This window comes from Hyperoodon ampullatus, assembly GCF_949752795.1.
Source record: "Hyperoodon ampullatus genome assembly, chromosome: 9".
Classification (NCBI taxonomy): domain Eukaryota; kingdom Metazoa; phylum Chordata; class Mammalia; order Artiodactyla; family Ziphiidae; genus Hyperoodon; species Hyperoodon ampullatus.
The window spans coordinates 87,025,836-87,051,744 of NC_136922.1; the positions used below are offsets into that span (position 1 = coordinate 87,025,836).

Genomic DNA, 25,909 nt, shown 5'->3' on the forward strand with positions numbered 1-25,909 from the left:
GTTGATGGGCATTTAGGTTGCTTCCATGTCTGGCTATTATAAATAGTGCTGCAATGAACACTGGGGTGCATGTGTCTTTTTGAATTATGATTTTCTCTGGGTATATGCCCAGTAGTGGGACTGCTGGATCATATGGTAATTCTAGTTTTAGATTTTTAAGGAACCTCCATACTGTTCTCCATAGTGGCTGTATCAATTTACATTCCTACCAACAGTGCAAGAGGGCTCTCTTTTCTCCACACCCTCTCCAGCATTTGCTGTTTGTAGATTTTCGGATGATGCACGTTCTAACTGCTGTGAGGTGATCCCTCATTGTGCTTTTGATTTGCATTTCTCTAATAATTAGTGATGAGCAGCTTTTCATGTGCTTCTTGGCCATCTGTATGACTTCTTTGGAGAAAGGTCTATTTAGGTCTTCTGCCTATTTTTGGATTGGGTTGTTTATTTCTTTAATATTGAGCTGCATGAGCTGTTTATATATTTTGGAGATTAATCCTTTGTCCGTTGATTCGTTTGCAAATATTTTCTCCCATTCTCAGGGCTGTCTTTTCATCTTGTTTATGGTTTCCTTTGCTGTGCAAAAAGCTTTGAAGTTTCATTAGGTCCCATTTGTCTATTTTTGTTCTTATTTCCATTACTCTAGGAGGTGGATCAAAAAAGATCTCGCTGTGGTTTATGTCAAACAGTGTTCTTCCTATGTTTTCCTCTAAAGAGTTTTATAGTCTCTGGTCTTACATTTAGGTCTCAAATCCATTTTGAATTTATTTTTGTGTATGGGGTTAGGAAGTGTTCTAATTTCATTCTTTTACATGTAGCTGTCCAGTTTTCCCAGCACCACTTATTGAAGAGACTGTCTTTTCTCCATTTTATATCTTTGCCTCCTTTGTCATAGGTTACTTAACCATAGGTGCATGGGTTTATCCCTGGGCTTTCTATCTTGTTCCATTTATCTATGTTTCTGTTTTTGTACCAGTACCATATTGTCTTGATTACTGTAGCTTTGTAGTATAGTCTGAAGTCAGGGAGTCTGATTCCTCCAGCTCTGTTGTTTTCCCTCAAGACTGCTTTGGCTATTCCGGGTCTTTTGTGTCTCCATACAAATTTTAAGATTTTTTGTTCTGGTTACGCAAAAAATGCCATTGGTAATTTGATAGGGATTGCATTGAATCTGTAGATTGGTTTGGGTAGTATAGTCATTTTCACAATATTGATTCTTCCAATCCAAGAACATGGTATATCTCACCATCTGTTGGTATCATCTTTAATTTCTTTCATCAGTGTCTTATAGTTTTCTGCATACAGGTCTTCTGTCTCCCTAGGTAGGTTTATTCCTAGGTATTTTATTCTTTTTGTTGCAGTGGTAAATGGGAGTGTTTCCTTAATTTCTCTTTCAGGTTTTTCATCATTAGTGTATAGGAATGCAAGAGATTTCTGTGCATTAATTTTGTATCCTGCAACTTTACCAAATTCATTCATTAGCTCTAGTAGTTTTCTGGTGGCATTTTTAGGATTCTCTATGTATAGTATCATGTCATCTGCAAACAGTGACAGTTTTACTTCTTCTTTTCCAATTTGTATTCCTTTTATTTCTTTTTCTTCTCTGATTGCCGTGGCTAGGACTTCCAAAGCTATGTTGAATAATAGTAGTAAGAGTGGACATCCTTGTCTCGTTCCTGATCTTAGAGGAAATGCTTTCAGTTTTTCACCATTGAGAATGATGTTTGCTGTTGGTTTGTTGTATATGGCCTTTATTATGTTGAGGTAGGTTCCCTCTATGCCCATTCTGGAGAGTTTTTATCATAAATGAGTGTTGAATTTTGTCAAAAGCTTCTTCTGCATCTATTGAGATGATCATATGGTTTTTATTCTTCAATTTGTTAATATGGTGTATCACATTGATTTATTTGTGTATACTGAAGAACCCTTGCATCCCTGGGATAAATCCCACTTGATCATGGTGTATGATCCTTTTAATGTGTTGTTGGATTCTGTTTGCTAGTATTTTGTTGAGGATTTTTGCATCTATATTCATCAGTGATATTGGTCTGTAATTTTCTTTTTTTGTAGTATCTTTGTCTGGTTTTGGTATCAGGGTGATGGTGGCCTCACAGAATGAGTTTGGGAGTGTTCCTTCCTCTGCAATTTTTTGGAAGAGTTTGAGAAGGATGGGCGTTAGCTCTTCTCTAAATGTTTGATAGAATTCACCTGTGAAGGCATCAGGTCCAGGACTTTTGTTTGCTGGAAGATTTTTAATCACAGTTTCAATTTCATTACTTGTGATTGGTCTGTTCATATTTTCTGTTTCTTCCTGGTTCAGTCTTGGAAGGTTATACCTTTCTAAGAATTTGTCCATTTCTTCCAGGTTGTCCATTTTATTGGCATAGAGTTGCTTGTAGTAGTCTCTTAGGATGCTTTGTATTTCTGTGGTGTCTGTTGTAACTTCTCCTTTTTCATTTTTAATTTTATTGATTTGAGTCCTCTCCCTCTTTTTCTTGATGAGTCTGGCTAATGCTTTATCAATTTTGTTTATCTTCTCAAAGAACCAGCTTTTAGTTTTATTGATCTTTGCTATTGTTTTCTTTGTTTCTACTTCATTTATTTCTGCTCTGATCTTTATGATTTCTTTCCTTCTGCTAACTTTGGGTTTTGTTCATTCTTCTTTCTCTAGTTCCTTTAGGTGTAAGGTTAGATTGCTTTTTTGAGATTCTTCTTGTTTCTTGAGGTTGGCTTGTATAGCTATAAACTTCCCTCTTAGAACTGCTTTTGCTGCATCCCATAGGTTTTGGATCATTGTGTTTTCATTGTCATTTGTCTCTAGGTATTTTTTGATTTCCTCTGATTTCTTCAGTGATCTCTTGGTTATTTAGTAACGTATTGTTTTGCCTCTATGTGTTTGTGTTTTTTACGTTTTTTTCCCTGTAATTAATTTATAATCTCATAGAGTTGTGGTCAGAAAAGATGCTTGATATGATTTCAATGTTCTTAAATTTACTGAGGCTTGATTTGTGACCCAAGATGTGATCTCTCCTGGAGAATGTTCTGTGTGCACTTGAGAAGAAAGTGTAATCTGCTGTTTTTGGATGGAATGTCCTATAAATATCAATTAAATCTATCTGGTCTATTGTGCCCCTTAAAGCTTCTGTTTCCTTATTTATTTTCATTTTGGATGATCTGTCCATTGGTGTTAAGTGAGGTGTTAAAGTCCCCCACTATTATTTTGTTACTGTCGATTTCCTCTTTTACAGCCGTTAGCAGTTGCCTTATGTATTGAGGTGCTCCTATGTTGGATACATATATATTTATAATTGTTGTATCTTCTTCTTGGATTGATCCCTTGATCATTATGTAGTGTCCTTCCTTGTCTCTTATAACACTCTTCTTCTTCTTCTTCTTCTTCTTCTTATTTTTTTTTGTGGTACACAGGCCTCTCACTGTTGTGTCCTCTCCCGTTGCGGAGCACAGGCTCTGGATGCGCAGGCTCTGCGGCCACGGCTCACGGGCCCAGCCGCTCCGCGGCCTGTGGGATCGTCCTGGACCGGGGCATGAACCCATGTTCCCTGCATCAGCAGGCGGACTCTCAACCACTGTGCCACCAGGGAAGCCCAGACATTCTTATTTTAAAGTCTATTTTAACTGATATGAGTATTGCTACTCCAGCTTTCTTTTGATTTCCATTTGCATGGAATATCTGTTTCCATACCCTCACTTTCAGTTTGTATGTGTCCCTAGGTCTGAAGCGGGTCTCTTGTAGACAGCATATATATGGGTCTTATTTTTGTATCCATTCAGCAAGCCCCTGTCTTTTGGTTGGAGCATTTAATCCATTCACCTTTAAGGTAATTATTGATATGTATGTTCCTATGACCATTTTCTTAATTGTTTTGGGTTTGTTTTTGTAGGTCCTTTTCTCCTCTTGCGTTTCCCACTTAGAGAAGTTCCTTTAGCATTTGTTGTAGAGCTGGTTTGGTGGTGCTGAATTCTCTCAGCTTTTGCTTATCTGTAAATGTTTTAATTTCTCCATCGAACCTGAATGAGATCCTTGCCGGGTAGAGTAATCTTGGTTGTAGGTTCTTACCTTTCATCACTTTAAGTATATCATGCCACTCCCTTCTGTCTTGTAGAGTTTCTGCTGAGAAATCAGCTCTTAACCTTATGGGAGTTCCCTTGTATGTTATTTGTTGTTTTTCCCTTGCCGCTTTCAGTAATTTTCTTTGTCTTTAATTTTTGCCAATTTGATTACTATGTGTCTCAGCGTGTTTCTCCTTGGGTTTATCCTATATGGGACTCTCTCTGTGCTTCCTGGACTTGGGTGGCTATTTCCTTTCCCATGTTAGGGAAGTTTTCAACTATTATCTCTTCAAATATTTTCTCTGGTCCTTTCTGTCTTCTAGTTCTGGGACACCTATAATGCGAATGTTGTTGTATTTAATGTTGTCCCAGAGGTCTCTTAGGCTGTCTTCATTTCTTTTCATTCTTTTTTCTTTATTCTGTTCCGCAGCAGTGAATTCCACCATTCTGTCTTCCAGGTCACTTATCCATTCTTCTGCCTCAGTTATTCTGCTATCGACTCCTTCTAGTGTAGTTTTCATTTCAGTTATTGTATTGTACATCTCTGTTTGTTTGTTCTTTAATTCTTCTAGGTCTTTGTTAAACATTTCTTGCATCTTCTCAATCTTTGCCTCCATTGTTTTTCCGAGGTCCTGGATCATCTTCACTATCATTACTCTGAGTTCTTTCTCTCGAAGGTTGCCTATCTCCACTTCATTTAGTTGTTTTTCCTAGGTTTTATGTTGTTCCTTCATCTGGTACACAGCCCTCTGCCTTTTCATCTTGTCTATCTTTCTGTGAATGTGGTTTTTGTTCCACAGGCTGCAGGACTGTAGTTCTTCTTGCTTCTGCTCTCTGCCCTCTGGTGGATGAGGCTTTCTAAGAGGCTTGATGGGAGGGACTGGTCGGAAATTTTAATTAAGGTAAATGGCTTTTTAAAATCTAAAGGGGACAACATAGTTAAAAAGCAATTGTTTCAAGATAAATGTTACTAATAAATAAGATACCATATATAATTTGATAAATGATTAACTGCTAGTTACAGTATAGCACAGCACTTTATCTTACTAGGTTTCTATAACCTTTATAACAATATCATAGTGTGTCTTTTATTACAGTTGTCCTGTTCCTCCTTATAGTATATGTGTTCATGGTTATCTATTCTACTAGATTTTAGAATATCTGAGAGTAGGACCTAGAATGATAAACACTACTCGAAGACACTTAAATGTAATATCTTACCACTTATAAAACACTTCTGTATTTAAGCAAGCAAACTCCAACCAAACTGGATTGCTCACGGTCACTGAAACATGTCTGTCATTGTCCTGCTTCTTTGCTTTTGTTGATGATGTTTGCCTCTCTGACTAATCCAATACTGGTATAGAATCCTTTACCCGTAATGCTAAAATTTTGAAAACTCAGCAAAGTATTACCATCAGAATTCACTGAACACAAAAAATGACCCAAACTAATGTAAAACTAAGTGTTAATTTATTCCATGTAGTGAGGATAGTCATATGTATAAAGCAGAAATATTAACGTGTCTAATGTGTCTAACTGCTCTAGGCCGAAAGGGGCTAGTATTAATATAAGAGATGGTACCATATTACCTCCCTAAAATTCTCAAAAGACTGATTTCTGAGATACATCTGGTCCCAAGATTATAGATGAAGGACTGTGGACCGATATCAACCCTTCAAAATACAATTCATATTGTTCTATAAAGCCTCCCTCCATGGCTGCTCTAAATTTCTCTCTCCTCCAACTGGTAATACAATTAATTTATAGTCGACCACATGTTACATTAGACCAGTATTCTACAACATTAAGCTTTCATTTAAAATTTTTAGGGACTTCCCTGGTGGCACAGTGGTTGGGACTTCGCACTCCCAATGCAGGGGGCCTAGGTTTGATCCCTGGTCAGGGAACTAGATCCCACATGCATGCCACAACTAAGAGTTCGCATGCCACAACTAAGAAGCCAGTGAGCCACAACTAAGGAGCTGGTGAGCCACAACTAAGGAGCCTGCCTGCCGCAACTGAGACCCAGCACAACCACATAAATAAATATTAAAAAAAATAAATAAAATAAAATTTTTAGTTATTTAATTCATTCTGTGTTTCTGCACTGTATCCTCTAGATTTATGCTGTCCAATATGGTAGCCAATAACCATATGTGACTACTAAGCCTTTGAAATGTGGTTATTCCAAACAGAGGTATGGTATAAATACAAAATATACACCGGATATCAAAGACTTAGTATGAAAAAACAGAAGGTAAAATATATCTCTAATAATTTTATACTGATCACTTTGATAAATTTTATAAATGTTAGGGTAAATAAAATATATGTTTAAAATTAATCTCATCATAAAAGAATTTAATATGGTTACAATAAAATTTAAAATTGCATATGTGACTGACATAGTGTTTCTGTTGGATAGTATTGCTATAGACCAGCACTGTCCAAGGGAACTTCCTGCAATGATAGAAATATTCTATATCTGCAGTGTCTAATGATAGTCACTAAACTACATGTGGCTATTGAGCACATGAATAATAGTACAAATGGCCATATCTAAGGCTGCAAATACAAGTGAGGTGCTACAGAAGTGAAGCCCATAAATCATATCTACTAACCTTGGACAGACAGCCAAATGCTTCATATTTAATGTTTCTCAATTGAACACTGATACAAGTCAATAGTTAGCAAAGGAACACCTACCTTGTTCAAGGTCCTCACAGCTGCATATCTCAAAGCTGGCTTAGGAGAACTACAGAAAAGCTGAAGAACTAGGAAAAAAAAAAAGGTCACTGTGAACATAGCTCATTTCAACCTATAGCATGTTTCTGAAAATACAGTACATGAAGAATCACATTCAAAATACGCATAAGGAAATTAGATGACAGCATCAAAAATTCACATTAAAAATACATCATCAAAAATAGAAAAAGTACTTTTTGTTGAGCTATAAAAACTTTAAATACAGGAAACAAAGTTTATTTTTTTTCCTAAAAAAGTTAATATACCCATTAATATCTGAATTTAAAGAGTAGGAATATTTATGGTTGTAAGAGTAAATGGGTTTTTTAAACATGGAGAACTGAAGGCATTAAAGTTACTTGTTTTCTATGTAAAAACTTAAATTTTTTAATATGGGGAAATGATAACTTCAGAAAAAGAAATACAGTCACCCCTCCATATCTGCAGGGGACTGGACCCCGGACCTTCCAGGACCCCTGGCAGATTCCAAAATCTGGGGATGCTAAAGACCCTTATATAAAATGGTGTAGCACAATCAGCCCTTGGTATCTGCAGGTCCCACATCTGAGGATTCTACCAACCGTGAATCGATTGGGTTGAATTGGTGGGATGTGGAACCCAAGGATATGGAGGTACAATTGCAACTAAAAAACAGCTAAAACAAACCATTTATGTATCAAAATGTAAAGGCTATATATACAGAGCTAAGGTTCAAAAATACCTATTCTGTAGACCTATGGAACTTAAGACAAAAACATAAGAAAATAAACAAAAGCCAGTTATCAAATATATAACTAACCTGAAACAGCAGGTGCCAACTCTCTTGCAGTACAGTTAGGAAGATGGATGATAGCTGAAGCAGCTTCATAAATAACCATTTCATGTTTATTTCGCAAGCAGCTCTCAATGAAATCAAAGACTGGACTTTCATGGCTGACAATAAATATACATAGGCCATAATTAGATATCATAAAGAACAGAGGCAATGTGCATAGTGGCTAAAAGCACAGACAGGGGGACTTCCCTGGTGGCACAGTGGTTAAGACTCCATGCTCCCAATGCAGGGGGCCTGGGTTCAATCCCTGGTCAGGGAATTAGATCCCACATGCATGCCGCAACTGAGAGTTCATATGCTACAACTAAGGAGGCTGTGTGCTGCCACTCAGGAGCCAGTGAGCCACAACTAACAAGCCCACAAGCTGCAACTAACAAGCCCACAAGCTGCAACTAAGACCAGGCACGACCAAATAAATAAATATATATATTTTTAAAAAGCACAGACAGAATGAGAAGCACTTTTGGAATTATGAATGAAGGACCTCTGAAAATACACTCCTCCATAAAAGCAATGAGAATACTGGTGTAAATTTTCAAAATCAACTTTTTCAGCACTCTAGAAGTTAGCTAAAGGATTGCAACAATCCTAGGAACATTTATTCAAGAGGAACAGCTGAATCTTCATAAGAACAGTAAGCTTTCTGGTATTTTAACTTGCTCTATTTCATACCCTCTTCCCAGCTTCATGGTAGCCTTGGAAACCAGGGCCTCAGAACCACACTAGCTATGAAAGCCAGCAGCCTAGTAGCCACTGAAGGAGGCAGATGAATTTGGAGCACCATCAAAAGCCCTGTTCCCAGAGCACTGTCACTACTTGACCTGAATGATGCTCCTTAAAAAAGCCCCATTCATGAAGCTAATTTTTTGGCCACACTACACAGCATCTGGGATCTCAGTTCCCCAACCAGGGGTCGAGCCCACGCACTCTGCAGTGGAAGCGTGGAGTCCAAACCACTGGACCACCAGGGAATTCCCCGAAGCTAATTTTTATTTCATCTAACTCTGAGGACATTCAGTGAGGAAAGCCCTATCCCCAGGAGGACTGTGTCCCAAAAAACAGCGGCAATTACTTAACACTGCGGTTGCCATAGGTATTGATTCTAGTTGGTGCAAACAAGAGTCTGGCCAAAAAAACTTAAAAAGAAAATCTAAGAAATAAGATGCCCATAGGGGCTTTAATTTCTGACATATTCCTGGGGATCTAGAAGGCTGTGCAAATACCCAGGAAAGAGCTTACAGAGCTCTAGCCTCTCACCCATGCTTGACTTTGAGTTTCTGCACAATTAGGAAGGGAAGACTAAGGCACAGTTATGCATACCCCAACACACAAAATGCCCACTGAAAAAAAGATGGGAGACATGTTGGTCAAAACCATTTAAGAAAATCTGTCAAATCATTATCCGAAGACTCAGCTAACCAAGCAGACTTCAGTAGCCACACATGACAAAGAATAAGGACTGCAGAATTAGTCCAGGAAAGTCACTAAACAAACAACAACAACACACAGCAACAAAAACAAACTCTGAGGATGGAAAAGGGGGAAATAAGGTTGTCAGTTACCACAGTGTATTAAATATCCAGTTTTTGACAAAAAGCTATGACACAAATAAATAGTGAGATATGGCCCATATACAGTGAAAAAAAAGCAGTCAATAGAAATTATTCTTGAGGGAGCCCAGATGTTGGATTTACTAGGCAAAGCCTTTAAGTCAACTAATATAAATATGTTCAAAGAAGCAAAAGAAACCATATCTAAAGAATTAAAGGGAATTAAAAAGTTAAAGGCATGACAATCATGCCTCACCCACAAGAGAGTATCAATAAAGAGAAAAATTGAGTTTTTTTTTTTAAAGGAACCAAATAGAAACTCCGGATTTGGAAAGTGCATAACTAGAATAAAAATTTCAAATCTGCTCAGATAAAAAAACAAGTACCTACAATATGCTGCCTACAAGAGACTCACTTTAGGGCAAAAGTCACACAGATTCAAAGTGAGGGGATGGAAAAAGATATTTCATGCAAATGGAAACAATAAGAAAGCAGGGGTAGCGATATTCATATCAGACAAAACAGACTTTAAAACGAAGTCCATAAAGAAAGACAAAGAAGGACACTATATAATGATAAAGGGATTAATACAAGAGGAGGACATTACACTTGTTAACATATATATGCACCCAATGTAGGAACACCTAAATATACAAAATAAATACTAACAGACATAAAGGGAGAAATTGACAGGAATACAATAATAGTAGGAGACTTTAACACCCCACTGACATCAATGGACAGACCTTTCAGACAGAAAATCAATAAGGCAAGAGAGATCCTAAATGACACAACAGAACGGATGTACTTAATTGCTATCTACGGGACACGTCATCCAAAAAAAACAAAAAACAAACAAAATACACATTCTTTTCAAGTGCTCATGGAACATTCTCTAGGATAGACCATACACGAGGACACAAAACAAGCCTCAATGAATTTAAAAAAACAGAAATTATTTCAATCATCTTTTCTGACCACAATATCAAACTAGAAATCAACCACAGAAAGAAAAATGGGAAAAAACAATCACATGGAGACTAAACAACATCCTACTAAAAAACCAATGAGTCAACAATGAAATCAAAGAGGAAATCAGAAAATACCTCGAGACAAACGACAATGAAAACACAACCTTACAAAATCTATGGGATGCAGCAAAAGTAGTTCATTGAGGGAAATTCAGAGTGATACAGGCCTTTCTCGAGCAACAAGTAAAATCTCAAGCAAATAACCTAACCTACCACCTAAAAGAATTAGAAAAAAGAAAAATAAACAAAAGCCAAAGTCATTAGAAGGAAGGGAATAATAAAGATCAGAGAGGAAATAAATAAAACAGAGATCAAAACAACAATAGAAAAGATCAATAAAACCAAGAGCTGGTTTTTTGACAGGATAAACAAAATCGACAAACCTCTAGCCAGGGTACCAAGAAGAAAAGAGAGAAGACCCAAATAAACAAAATAAGAAATGAGAAATAACAACCAATACTGCAGAAATACAAAAAATCACAAGAAAATACTATGAACAGTTATAAACCAACAAAGTGAACAATCGAGAAGAAACAGAAAAGGTTTTAGAAACATACAGTCAGCCAGAATTGAATCAAGAAAAAACATAATTTGAACAGACCAATCACTAGAAGTGAAATAGAATCTGTAATAAAAAACAAACAGAAAACCCAAAAAAACTCCCCACAAACAAAATCCAGGACCAGATGGCTTAACTGGGGAATTCAACCAAACATACAAAGAGGAATGTATACCTATCCTTCTCAAATTATTCCAAAAGATTTAAGAGGAGGACACACTCCCAAAGTCAGTTTATGCAGCCACCATCACCCTGATACCAAAAACAAAGACACTACAAAAAAAAGAAAATTACTGGCCAATATCTTTGACAAATAGAGATGCAAAAATCCTCAACAAAATTTAAGCAACCCAACTCCAGCAACACATATAAAGGATCATACACCATGATTAAGTTGGATTCTTACCAGGGCCACAAAGATGGTTCAACATATGCAAATCAACCAATGTGATATAACACATCAACAAAAGAAAAGACAAAAACCACATGATCATCTCAATCGATGTAGAAAAAGCATGTGATAAAATTCAACATCATTCACGATGAAAACTCTCACTGAAGTGGGTACAGGGGCAATACATCTCAACATAATAAAAACCATTTATGACAAACCCAGAGCCAACACAATACTCAACAGTGAAAAGCTGAAAGCCTTCCCACTAAATTCTGGAACAAGACAAGGGTGCCCACTCTCACCACTGCTACTCAACGTATTATTGGAAGTCCTAGCCTCAGCAACCAGACAAGAAAACGAAATAAAAGGTATCCAAATTGGAAGGGAAGAGGTAAAACTGTCATTATATGCAGATGACACAATACTCTATACAGAAAACCCTAAAGACTCCACACAAAAACTATTAGAACTAATAAATGAATTAGCAAGGTAGCAGGGTACAAGATTAATATACAGAAATCTGCTGCATTTCTTGACAGTAACAATGAAATATCAGAAAGTAAAAAAAAAAAAAAAAGTTTAAAATTGCACTAAACACACACAAACACACACACAAACACACACACAAACACGGGAATGAACCTAACCAAGGAGGTGAAAGAGCTATATGCTGAGAACTCTAAGACACTGATAAAGGAAACTGAAGATGATTCACAGAAATGAAAAGATATCCCATGCTCTTGGATTGGAAGAATTAATATTATTAAAATGGCCATACTATTGAAAGCAATCTACAGATTTAATGCTATATCTATCAAATTACCCATGACATTTTTCACAGAACTAGAACAAATAATCCTAAAATTTATATGGAATCACAGAAGGCCCCAAATTGGCAAAGCAATTCTGAGGAAAAAGAACAAAGCTGGAAGTATAACTCTCCCAGACTTCAGACAATACTACAAAGCTACACTAATCAAAACACTGTGGTATTGGCACAAAAGCAGACATATAGATCAATGAAACAGAATAGAGAGCCCAGAAACAAACCCATACAATTAATCTTCAGCAAAGAAGGCAAGAATATACAATGGAGAAAACACAGTGCCTTCAGCAAATGGTGTTGGGAAAGCTGAACAGCTATTTGTAAATCAATGAAATTAGAACACTCCTTCACATCATATACAAAAATAAACTCAAAATGCTTTAAAGAAACATATAGGATGTGACACCGTAAAACTCCTAGAAGAGAAGATAGGCAAAACATTCTCTGACATAAATAGTAGCAATATTTTCTTAGACCAGTCTCCCAAGGCAAAAGAAAAAAAAACCAAAAATAAACAAATGGGACCTAATCAAACTTAAAAGCTTCTGCATAGGGCTTCCCTGGTGGCTCAGTGGTTGAGAGTCCGCCTGCCGATGCAGGGGACACAGGTTCGTGCCCCGGTCCGGGAAGATCCCACATGCCGCAGAGCAGCTGGGCTTGTGAGTCATGGCCACTGGGCCTGTGCGTCCGGAGCCTGTGCTCCACAGCGGGAGAGGCCACAGCAGTGAGAGGCCCACGTACTGCAAAAAAAAGAAAGAAAAAAAAAAAAGCTTCTGCATAGCAAAGGAAACCATCAACGAAATGAAAATACAACCTATAGAATGTGAGAAAATATTTGTAAACAATGTGACTGACAAGGGGTTAATTTCCAAAATATACAAACAGCTCATAAAACTCAATATCAAAAAAAAACCCAATCAAAAAATGGGCAGATGACATAGACAGTTTTCCAAAGAAGATATACAGATGGCCAACATGCATATGAAAAGATGGTCAATATCACTAATTAAATGCAAATCAAAACCACAAGGAGGTATCGCTTTACACCAGTCAGAATGGCTATCATCAAAAAGTCTATAAATAGGGCTTCCCTGGTGGTGCAGTGGTTGAGAGTCCGCCTGCCGATGCAGGGGACACGGGTTCGTTCCCCGGTCTGGGAAGATCCCACATGCTGCGGAGCGGCTGGGCCCGTGAGCCATGGCCACTGAGCCTGCGCGTCCGGAGCCTGCGCTCCGCGACGGGAGAGGCCACAACAGTGAGAGGCCTGTGTACCGCAAAAAAATAAAAAAAATAAAGTCTATAAATAATAAATGCTGGAGAGGGTGTGGAGAAAAGGGAACCCTCCTACACTGTTGGTGGGAATGTAAACTGGTGCAACCAGTAAGTAGGGGAAACAGTATGGCAGTTCCTTAAAAAACTAAAAATAGAGCTACCAAATGATCCAGCAATCCTATTCTTGGGCATATAACCAGAAAAGACAAAAACTCTAATTCGAAAAGATACATGCACCCCAATGTTCATAGCAGCACTATTTACAACAGCCAAGACATGGAAGCAACCTAAGTGTCCATCAACAGATGAATGGATAAAGAAGAGGTAATATGCATATATATATATATATATATATATATATAAAATACACACACACACACACACACACACACACATACACGGACTATTACTCAGCCATAAAAAAGAATGAATCACTTCGCTGTACACCTGAAACACAGTAGTGTAAATCAACTATACTTCAATTTTTAAAAAACTGAGAGAGTTCAGAAACAACTTTTAAAAAATTCAAATCTGCAATTCAACAGCTGATTTGCACTGACAGTAGAAAAAGCCAGTAAACTTGAGGATAGGTTAAACTGAGATAATTTAGCTGAGGAAAATAAAGAATGAAGGAAAAACAAAAAAACAGAGCCTTGGAGACCTATGGAATACGACCAAGTGTACCAACATTTTCACGATAGGAGTCCCAGAAGCAAAGGAGAGAGACAAAGGGACAAAAGGAATATCCTGAGAAATAATGACCAAAAACTTCCAAAATTTGTTTAAAATATTAATCTACACACTTGAGAAGCTCAACAAATCCCAAGTTGGAAAAATACAAAAAGATCCACATATAGACACACCATAGTCAAAGTGCTGAAAGCATAAGACAAAGAGAAAATCTTGACAGAAGCAAGATAAAAGCTACTCATCACATTGTACAGGGGAGCAACAATACAGTTAATGGCTTTTCACCTGAAACAATGAAATAGAGAATGCCATATTCAAAGTGTTGAAATAAAAAAATAAAAATTCTCTATCCAGCAGAACTATGTTCCAAAAATGAAGGCTAATAACAGGACATTCCCAGATAAGCAGTGACTGAGACAATGTATTGCTAACATACCTGATTTATAAAAAATACTAAATGAAGTCTGTTAAACTGAAAGACTGACTCCAGTGACATGAATAATCAATGAGAAATAAAGAGCACCAGAAATGGTAAATATGTGAGTTAATATAAATGATTCTATAAATAATTTTTTTCATTTCTCTTCTTAACTAATTTAAAGGACATAAAATTGTATAAAATAATTATAACACTGCATTATTGGATAATGCACATACATGTAATATACATGACAATAATAGCAAACAGGAGCAGGGAGAGAACAGAACTATACTGGAGCAAAGATTCTATATTTTACTAAAAGTAAATTAGTCTTAATCTGAAGTAGATTGTGGTAAATTAAAATGCATATTCTAATCCCCAGAGAAACAACTTTTTAAACAGTAAAAATACTGACAGAGAAATTAAAATGATTCAATGAAAATTTTATTTAACACAAAAGAAGGCAGTCAAAGAGGAAGAAAGGAACAAAAAAGACAAGATACTTCTATAGAAAAAACAGCAAAATGGCGAAGGTAAATACAACCACGTCAATAATTATATTAGGGCTTCCCTGGTGGCGCAGTGGTTGAGAGTCCGCCTGCCGATGCAGGGGACGCGGGTTCATGCCCCGGTCCGGGAAGATCCCACACGCCGCAGAGCGGCTGGGCCCGTGAGTCATGGCTGCTGAGCCTGCGCGTCCGGAGCCTGTGCTCCGCAACGGGAGAGGCCACAACAGTGAGAGGCCCGCGTACCGCAAAAAAAAAAAATTATATTAAATGTGAAAGGTCTAAACACCCCAACTGAAACATAGAGATTGCCAGACAGGATAAAAAAGCAAGATCAAACTATGTGCCGTCTACAAGAGCTACACATTAGATTTAAAGATACAAATGAGATGAAAGTAAAATGATGGAAAAAGGTATGCCATGGAAACTAATCGTAAGAGATCAGGAGTGGCTATATTAATATCAGACAGAGAATTTAAGACAAAATATTATAAGAGACAAAAAGAGACATAATGAGAAGCTGCTCAATACATCAGGATGATATAACAATGATAAACATATACACACTTAACAACAGAGCCTCAAAATATATGAAGCAAAACTTAACACTAGGGCTTCCCTGGTGGCGCAGTGGTTGGGAGTCCGCCTGACAGTGCAGGGGGCGTGGGTTCGTGCCCCAGTCCGGGAGGATCCCACGTGCCGCGGGGCAGCTGGGCCCATGAGCCATGGCCGCTGGGCCTGCGCATCCAGAACCTGTGCTCCGCGACGGGAGGGGCCGCAGCAGTGAGAGGCCCATGTACCACAAAAAAAAAAAAACAACTTAACACTAAAGGAGAAACAGATCTTTTAACAATAATAGCTGGAGATGTCTATACCTACCCAATAGTTGATAGAACAACTAGACAAAATCATCAAGGATATAGAGGACCTGAACAATTTAATTCCTCAATTCAACCTAGAACATTCAACCCAGGGACTATAAAATACACTCTTTTCAAGTGCATATGGACAGTTCTCAAAGACAGATTAAACGCCAGTCATAAAACAAGTCTCAATACATGTAAAAGAATAGAAATCATCAAAGCATATTCCCCAACCACGACTGAAGTAAATTATAAATTAGCAACAGAAAATAAAGGAAATCCCCAATATTTGGAAATAAACAAGTTATTTCTAAGTAACCCATGTATCCAGAATAAATCAAATGGAAAACAAGAAAAAATCTGAAACAGAATGACAACAAAAACACAGTAAATCAAAATTTATGAGATGTAGCCAAAACAATGCTTGGAGGGAAGTTTATAGCTCTAAACACCTATACCAGAAAAGAAGAAAGGTCTCAAATCAGTAACCTAAGTATCCACAATAAAGAAATTAGAAAAAGAAGACTAAACCAAGTCCACAGTAAGAAGAAAGTAAATAAAGATCGGACAAAAGATCAATGGACTAGAATGCAGAAAAATAACAATGAAAAAAAAATGAACAAAACACAAAGCTAGTTCTTTGAAAAAATTCAACAAAACTGCCAAACCTTTAGCTAGACTAAACAAGGGGAAAAAAAAAAAAACAAAGGAATACAAATTACCAAAATCAGGAATGAAGTAAAGGACAACACTACTGATCCTAAAGGAATTTAAATGATTATAAGAGAATATTATAAAAACTATATGCCAACAACTTAGATAACTTAGATGAAATGGCAAAATCCCTAGAAATACCAAACTACCAAACATGACTTACAAAGAAATAGAGAATCTAAACAGACCTATGAGTTAGTTACTTAAAATCTTCCCTCAAGGGCTTCCCTGGTGGCGCAGTGGTTGAGAGTCCGCCTGCCGATGCAGGGGACACGGGTTCATGCCCTGGTCCGGGAAGATCCCACATGCCATGCAGCAGCTGGGCCCGTGAACCATGGCTGCTGAGCCTGCGTGTCTGGAGCCTGTGCTCACAACGGGAGAGGCCACAGCACTGAGAGGCCCACGTACGGCAAAAAAAAAAAAAAAAAAAATCTTCCCTCAAAAAAAGCAAAGGTCGGGCTTCCCTGGTGGCACAGTGGTTTAGAGTCCGCCTGCCGATGCAGGGGACACGGGTTCGTGCCCCGGTCTGAGAAGATCCCGCATGGCATGGAGCGGCTGGGCCCGTGAGCCATGGCCGCTGAGCCTGCGCGTCCGGAGCCTGTGCTCCGCAGGGGGAGGGGCCACAACAGTGAGAGGCCCGCGTACCGCAAAAAAAAAAAAAAAAAAAAGCAAAGGTCACAACAGCTTCATTGGTTAATCCTATCAAATATTTAAAGAAATAATACCAATCTTTCACAAACTCTTTTATAACATAAATGAGGGTACACTACCTCCCAGCTAATGATGAGATGCCATTATTACCTGGATAACAAAGCCTGACAAATTCTCAGAAAACAACAGACCAATATCCCTCCTGACATAGACATATGGAACTCCTTAACAAAATATCAGCAACCTGAATCTACCAATACATAAAAAGAATTATATATCATAATCAAGTAGCATTTTTCCTAAGAATGCAAACAAAATTGATTTAACATCAGAAAATCATTAGGACCTTCAAGATGGCAGAGGAGTAAAATGTGGAGATCACCTTCCTCCCCACAAATACATCAAAAATACATCTACATGTGTAACAACTCCTACAGAACACCTAATGAACACTGGCAGAAGACCTCAGACTTCCCAAAAGGGAACAGAAGCCCTCAGGCAACCTAAACGCAGAGGCAGGGCCAAATCCAAAGCTGAACCCCAGGAGCTGTGTGAACAAAGAAGAGAGAAGGGGAAATTTCTCCTAGAAGCCTCAGGAGCAGCAGATTAAATCTCCACAATAAACTTGATGTACCCTGCATCTGTGGAAAACCTGAATAGACAACGAATTATCCCAAAATTGACATAGTGGACCTTGGGAGAAACTGTAGAATGGGCTTTGCTTTCGGGATCTAATTTGTTTCTGATTTTATGTTTATCTTAGTTTAGTATTTAGAGCTTATTATCATTGGTAGATTTGTTTATTGATTTGGTTGCTCTCTTCCTTTTATATATATTTTTTTCCTTTTTCTCTCTTTGTGAGTGTGTATGTGTATGCTTCTTTGTGTGATTTTGTCTGTATACCTTTGCTTTTACCATTTGTCCTAGGGTTCTGTCTGTCCACTTTTCTTTTTTTAGCATAGTTTTTACTGCTTGTTATCATTGGTGGATTTGTTTATTGGTTTGGTTGCTCTCTTCTTTTCTTTATTACTTTTTTATTTTTAATAATTTTTTTCTTTTTTCTTTTAATAACTTTATCTTATTTTATTTTTTCTTTCTCCCTTTTCTTCTGAGCTGTGTGGCTGACAGGGTCTTCGTCTTCTGGCTGGGTGTCAGGCCTGAGCCTCATAGGTGGGAGAGCCAAGTTCAGGACATTGGACCACCAGAGACCTCCCGGCCCCACGTAATATCAAACGGCGAAAGCTCTCCCAGAGATCTCCATCTCAACACTAAGACCCAGCTCCACTCAATGACCAGCAAGCTACAGGTCTGGACACCCCATTGCAAACAACTAGCAAGACAGAAACACAACCCCACCCGTTAGCAGAGAGGCTGCCTAAAATCATAATAAGTTCACAGACACCCCAAAACACACCACCAGACGCGATACTGCCCACCAGAAAGACAAGATCCAGCCTCATCCACCAGAACACAGGCACCAGTCCCCTCCACCAGGAAACCTACACAACCCACTGGACCAACCTTACCCACTGTGGGCAGACACCGAAAACAAGGGAACGACAAATCTGCAGCCTGGGAAAAGGAGACTCCAAGCGCAGTAAGTTAAACAAAATGAGAAGACAGACAAATACACAGCAGATGAAGGAGTAAGGTAAAAACCCACCAGACCAAACAAATGAAGAGGAAATAGGCATTCTACCTGAAAAATAATTCAGAGTAATGATAGTAAAATGATCCAAAATCTTGGAAATACAATGGAGAAAATACAAGAAAAGTTTAACAAGGACCTAGAAGAACTAAAGAGCAAACAAACAATGATGAAAGACACAATAAATGAAATTTAAGATTCTCTAGAAGGAAGTAATAGCAGAATAACTGAGGCAGAAGAATGGATAAGTGACCTGGAATATAAAATAGTGGTAATTACTACCACAGAGCAGAAATAAACAAACAAGAACAAAAAGAATTGGGGACAGTCTCAGAGACCTCTGGGACAACATTAAACGCACCAACATTCAAATTATAGGGGTCCCAGAAGAAGAAGAGAAAAACAAGCAGAGTGGGAAGATATTTGAAGAGATTATAGTTGAAAACTTCCCTAATATGGGAAAGGAAATAGTTAATCAAGTCCAAGAAGCACACAGAGTCCCATACAGAATAAATCCAAGGAGAAACACGCCTAGACACATATTAATCAAACTATCAAAAATTAATACAAAGAAAAAATATTAAAAGAGAAAATCAACAAATAACATACAAGGGAATCCCCATGAGGTTAACAGCTGATTTCTCAGCAGAAACTCTGGAAGCCAGAAGGGTGTGGTAGGACATACTTAAAGTGATGAAAAGGAAAAACCTACAACCAAGATTACTCTACCCAGCAAGGATCTCATTCAGATTCGATGGAGAAATTAAAACGTTTACAGACAAGCAAAAGCTAAGAGAATTCAGCACCACCAAACCAGCTTTACAACAAATGCTAAAGGAACTTCTCTAGGCAGGAAACACAAAACAAGGAAAAGACCTACAATAACAAACCCAAAACAATTAAGAAAATGGTAATAGCAACATACATATTGATAATTACCTTAAATGTAAATGGATTAAATGCTCCAACCAAAAGACATAGACTGGCTGAATGGATCCAAAAATAAGACCCATATATTTGCTGTCTACAAGAGACCCACTTCAGACCTAAGGACACATACAGAACGAAAGGGAGGGGATGGAAAAAGATATTCCCTGCAAATGGAAACCAAAAGAAAGCTGGAGTAGCAATTCTCATATCGGACAAAATAGACTTTAAAATAGACTATTAGAAGAGACAAAGAAGGACACTACATAACGATCAAGGGATCGATCCAAGAAGAAGATATAACAATTGTAAATATTTATGCACCCAACACAGGAGCACCTCAATACATAAGGCAAATACTAACAGCCATAAAAGGGGAAATCGACAGTTAACACATTCATAGTAGGGGACTTTAACACCCCACTTTCACCAATGGACAGATCATCCAAAATGAAAATAAATAAGGAAACACAAGCTTTAAATGATACACTAAACAAGATGGACTTAATTGATATTTATAGGACGTTCCATCCAAAAACAACAGAATACACATTTTTCTCAAGTGCTCATGGAACATTCTCCAGGATAGATCATATCTTGGGTCACAAATCAAGCCTTGGTAAATTTAAGAAAATTGAAATTGTATCAAGTATCTTTTCCGACCACAATGCTATGAGACTAGATATGAATTACAGGAAAAGAGCTGTAAAAAATACAAACACATGGTGGTTAAACAATACACTACTTAATAACGAAGTGATCACTGAAGAAATCAAAAAGGAAATCAAAAAATACCTAGAAACAAATGGCAATGGAGACACGACGACCCAAAACCTATAGGATGCAGCAAAAGCAGTTCTAAGAGAGAAGTTTATAGCAATACAATCCCACCTTAAGAAACAGGAAACATCTCGAATAAACAACCTGACCTTGCACCTAAAGCAATTAGAGAAAGAAGAACAGAAGGAAAGAAATCATAAAAATCAGATCAGAAATAAATGAAAAAGAAATGAAGGAAAAGATAGCAAAGATCAATAAAACTAAATAAAACTAAAACTAAAAGCTGGTTTTTTGAAAAGATAAACAAAATTGATAAACCATTAGCCAGACTCATCAAGAAAAAAAGGGAGAAGACTCAAATCAATAGAATTAGAAATGAAAAAGGAGAAGTAACAACTGACACTACAGAAATACAAAAGATCATGAGAGATTACTACAAGCAACTCTATGCCAATAAAATGGACAACCTGGAAGAAATGGACAAATTCTTAGAAATGCACAACCTGCCAAGACTGAATCAGGAAGAAATAGAAAATATGAACAGACCAATCACAAGTAATGAAATTGAAACTGTGATTAAAAATCTTCCAACAAACAAAAGCCCAGGACCAGATGGCTTCACAGGCGAATTCTATCAAACATTTAGAGAAGAGCTAACACCTATCCTTCTCAAACTCTTCCAAAATATAGCAGAGGGAGGAACACTCCCAAACTCATTCTATGAGGCCACCATCACCCTGATACCAAAACCAGACAAGGATGTCACAAAGAGAGAAAAACTACAGGCCAATATCACTGATGAACATAGATACAAAAATCCTCAACAAAATACTAGTAAACAGAATCCAACAGCACATTAAAAGGATCATACACCATGATCAAGTGGGGTTTATTCCAGGAATGCAAGGATTCTTCAATATACGCAAATCAATCAACGTGATACACCATATTAACAAATTGAAGGAGAAAAACCATATGATCCTCTCAATAGACGCAGAGAAAGCTTTCGACAAAATTCAACACCCATTTATGATAAAAACCCTGCAGAAAGTAGGCACAGAGGGAACTTTCCTCAACATAATAAAGGCCATATATGACAAACCCACAGCCAACATCGTCCTCAATGGTGAAAAACTGAAACCATTTCCACTAAGATCAGGAACAAGACAAGGTTGCCCACTCTCACCACTCTTATTCAACATAGTTTTGGAAGTTTTAGCCACGGCAATCAGAGAAGAAAAGGAAATAAAAGGAATCCAAATCGGAAAAGAAGAAGTAAAGCTGTCACTGTTTGCAGATGACATGATACTATACATAGAGAACCCTAAAGATGCTACCAGAAAGCTACTAGAGCTAATTAATGAGTTTGGTAAAGTAGCAGGATACAAAATTAATGCACAGAAATCTCTGGCATTCCTATACACTAATGATGAAAAATCTGAAAGTGAAATCAAGAAAACACTCCCATTGCAACAAAAAGAATAAAATATCTAGGAATAAACCTACCTAAGGAGACAAAAGACCTGTATGCAGAAAATTATAAGACGCGGATGAAAGAAATTAAAGATGATACAAATAGATGGAGAGATATACCATGTTCTTGGATTGGAAGAATCAACATTGTGAAAATGACTCTACTACCCAAAGCAATCTACAGATTCAATGCAATCCCTATCAAACTACCACTGGCATTTTTCACAGAACTAGAACAAAAAATTTCTCAATTTGTATGGAAACACAAAAGAACCCGAATAGCCAAAGCAATTTTGAGAACGAAAAATGGAGCTGGAGGAATCAGGCTCCCTGGCTTCAGACTATACTACAAAGCTACAGTAAGCAAGACAGTATGGTACTGGCACAAAAACAGAAAGATAGATCAATGGAACAGGATAGAAAGCCCAGAGATAAACCCACGCACATATGGTCACCTTATCTTTGATAAAGGAGGCAGGAATGTACAGTGGAGAAAGGACAGCCTCTTCAGTAAGTGGTGCTGGGAAAACTGAACAGGGACATGTAAAAGTATGAGATTAGATCATTCCCTAACACCATACACAAAAATAAGCTCAAAATGGATTAAAGACCTAAATGTAAGGCCAGAAACTATCAAACTCTTAGAGGAAAACATAGGCAGAACACTCTATGACATAAATCACAGCACAATCCTTTTGGACCCACCTCCTAGAGAAATGGAAATAAAAACAAAAATAAACAAATGGGACCTAATGAAACACATGAAAGAATGCTCAACATCATTAATCATTAGAGAAATGCAAATCAAAACTACAATGAGATATCATCTCACACCAGTCAGAATGGCCATCATCAAAAAATCTAGAAACAATAAATGCTGGAGAGGGTGTGGAGAAAAGGGAACACTCTTGCACTGCTGGTGGGAATGTGAATTGGTACAGCCACTATGGAGAACAGTATGGAGGTTCCTTAAAAAACTACAAATAGAACTACCATCTGACCCAGCAATCCCACTATTAGGCATATACCCTGAGAAAACCATAACTCAAAAAGAGACATGTACCAAAATGTTCATTGCAGCTCTATTCACAATAGCCCGGAGATGGAAACAACCTAAGTGTCCATCATCGTATGAATGGATAAAGAAGATGTGGCACATATATACAATGGAATATTACTCAGCCATAAAAAGAAATGAAATTGAGCTATCTGTAATGAGGTGGATGGACCTAGAGTCTGTCATACAGAGTGAAGTAAGTCAGAAAGAGAAAGACAAATACCGTATGCTAACACATATATATGGAATTTAAGAAAAAAAATGTCATCAAGAACCTAGGGGTAAGACAGGAATAAAGACACAGACCTACTAGAGAATGGACTTGAGGATATGGGGAGGGGGAAGGGTAAGCTGTGACAAAGCGAGAGAGAGGCATGGACATATATACACTACCAAACGGAAGGTAGACAGATAGTGGGAAGCAGCCGCATAGCACAGGGAGATCAGCTCGGTGCTTTGTGATCGCCTGGAGGGGTGGGATAGGGAGGGTGGGAGGGAGGGAGACGCAAGAGGGAAGGGATATGGGAACATATGTATATGTATAACTGATTCACTTTGTTATAAAGCAGAAACTAAAAAATAAAAATAAAAATAACCAATAAAAAAATTAACTTAGCAGAACAATACTCAGTATGCACCATTTATCTACTTTTCTTATTAATATTATTTACCCGCTGGTATAAACAATCTACAGAAAGCCTAATAAAAGAGATGGGATGCCTTAAGGCAGGAAAAAAAAAAAAGATATATGCACCCCAGTGTTCACAGCAGCATTATTTACAACAGCCAAAATATAGAAGCAACCTAAGTGTGCATCAACAGATGATTGGATAAAGAATATGTCGTATATATACAGAATGGAATACTACTCAGCCATAAAAATAAATGAAATTTTACTGTTTGCAACAACATGGATGAGCTTGGAAGATATTATGCTAAGTGAAGTAAGTCAGAGAAAGACAAATACTGCGTGATATCATGTATATGTGGAATCTAAAAATTAAAACAAACTAGTGAATATAACAAAAAAGAAAAAGACTCACAGATATAGAGAACAAACTAGTGGTTACCAGTAGGGAGAGGGAAGGGGGAGCGGCAATATAGGGGTAGGAGAGTAAGAGACAGAAACTACTATTCATAAAATAAATAAGCTACAAGGAAATATTGTACAGCACAGGTAATACAGGCAAGATTTGATAATGACTAGAAATGGAGTATAACCTTTAAAAATTGTGAATCACTATGTTGTACACCTGAAACATGTAATATTGTAAATCAACTCTACCTCAATTTTTAAAAAAGGAAAAAGAAAAAAGAAAATCACTTGTGTTACATACTAAATTAATAATAAAAAGGACAGAAACCACATGATCATCTTAACAGATACAGAAAAAGCAGTCAACAAAATCTAACACCCATTTATGATAAATACTCTCAAAAAAGCTAGAGAATGAAGGGAATGCCCTCAACCTGATAAAGGGCATCTTCATAAAATCCATGGCTAACGTCATGCTTAACACTTTCCCCTTAAGATCAGGGACAAGGCAAGGATATCTGCTTTCACCACTTCTATTCAACATTGTACTGAAGGTTCAAGATGGTACAATTAGGAAAAAAGAAATTAAAGACATCTAGTTTGGAAAGGAAGAAGTAAAACTGTATTTGTTCTCAGATGACATGACCCTGTACATGAAAATCCCAAGGAATATAACACACACACACACACACACACACACACACAAATGGAACAAATAAATGACCATATCAAGGTTACAGGATACAAGATCAACACGTGAAAATCAAAAATCAACAATCAACTGCTGATTTCTATATATTGGCAACAATTAATCCCAAACAAAATTAACAGAACAATTCCATTCATAGCAGCATCAGAAAGAGTAAAATACTTAGAAATAAATTTAATAAAAGCAATGCAAGACTTTTACACTGAAAACTACAAAACCCTGCTGAGAAATCTAAATAAATGGAGAAACAATTTCTGTTCATGGACTGGAAGACTAGATATTGTCAAGATGGCAATTCTCCCAAATTGATTTATCCAAAATAGATCTATTCTATTCAATGCAATCCCTATCAAAATGCCAGCAGGCTTTTTGTTGTAGAAATTCAAAGCTGATCCTAAAATTATATGGAAATATAAAGGACCCAGAGTAGTCAAAACAATTTTCAAAAAACTAAATATAGCAAACATTGACAGATCTGAAGGGAAAAGAGAGCAATTCAATAATAGTAGAAGACTTCAATACCCCACTTTCAATAATGGATAGAACATCCAGATAGAAAATCAATAAGGAAGCAGTGGGCTGGAACTACATTGACCTAACAGACATATACAGAACTTTTTGCCCAACAGCAGCACAATACACATTCTTCTCAAGTGCACAGGGAATGTTCTCCAGAATAGATCACATGTTAGGTAACAAAACAAGTCTTAACAAATTCAAGAAGATTAAAATCATACCAAGTATGTTTTTCAACCACAATGGGATGAAATTAGAATTAACAAAAGGAAAACTGGAAAATTCACAAACATACGAAAATTAAACAACACACTCTTGAACAACCAATGGGTCAAAGAAGAAATCAAAAGGGAAATTAGAAAATACCTGCATACAAACAAAAACACAGCATACCAAAACTTATGGGATGTAGTAAAAGCAGTACTAAGAGGGAAGTTCATAGCAAAAACTGTAATTTTTTTAAAGGCCAACTATAATAATGGACATACAAAATCCAAAATAATTGCCAGAGAAATTCTGAAAATTAATAAATGAGTTTAACAAGTGAGGAGTATGGTCATTTTGTCCAAAACTGATCTTCTGGCCACTCAGAAAAGAAGCTGGATTCCTATGAAATTCCATAACAACTGGACTCA

At 37.3% G+C, this 25,909-nt stretch overlaps 1 protein-coding gene across 1 annotated transcript in view; it reads right to left on the minus strand.

Annotated features, from left to right (window-relative positions):
* COPG2 (COPI coat complex subunit gamma 2) overlaps positions 1-25,909 on the minus strand; it is a 123,084-nt gene that overhangs the window by 58,657 nt on the left and 38,518 nt on the right. Inside the window, exons 10-11 of the mRNA XM_079711853.1 lie at positions 7,616-7,749; positions 6,778-6,845 (exon numbers count right to left, since the gene is read on the minus strand). Coding sequence (XP_079567979.1) covers positions 6,778-6,845; positions 7,616-7,749 — 202 coding nt within the window. The remainder of the gene's footprint in view (positions 1-6,777; positions 6,846-7,615; positions 7,750-25,909) is intronic.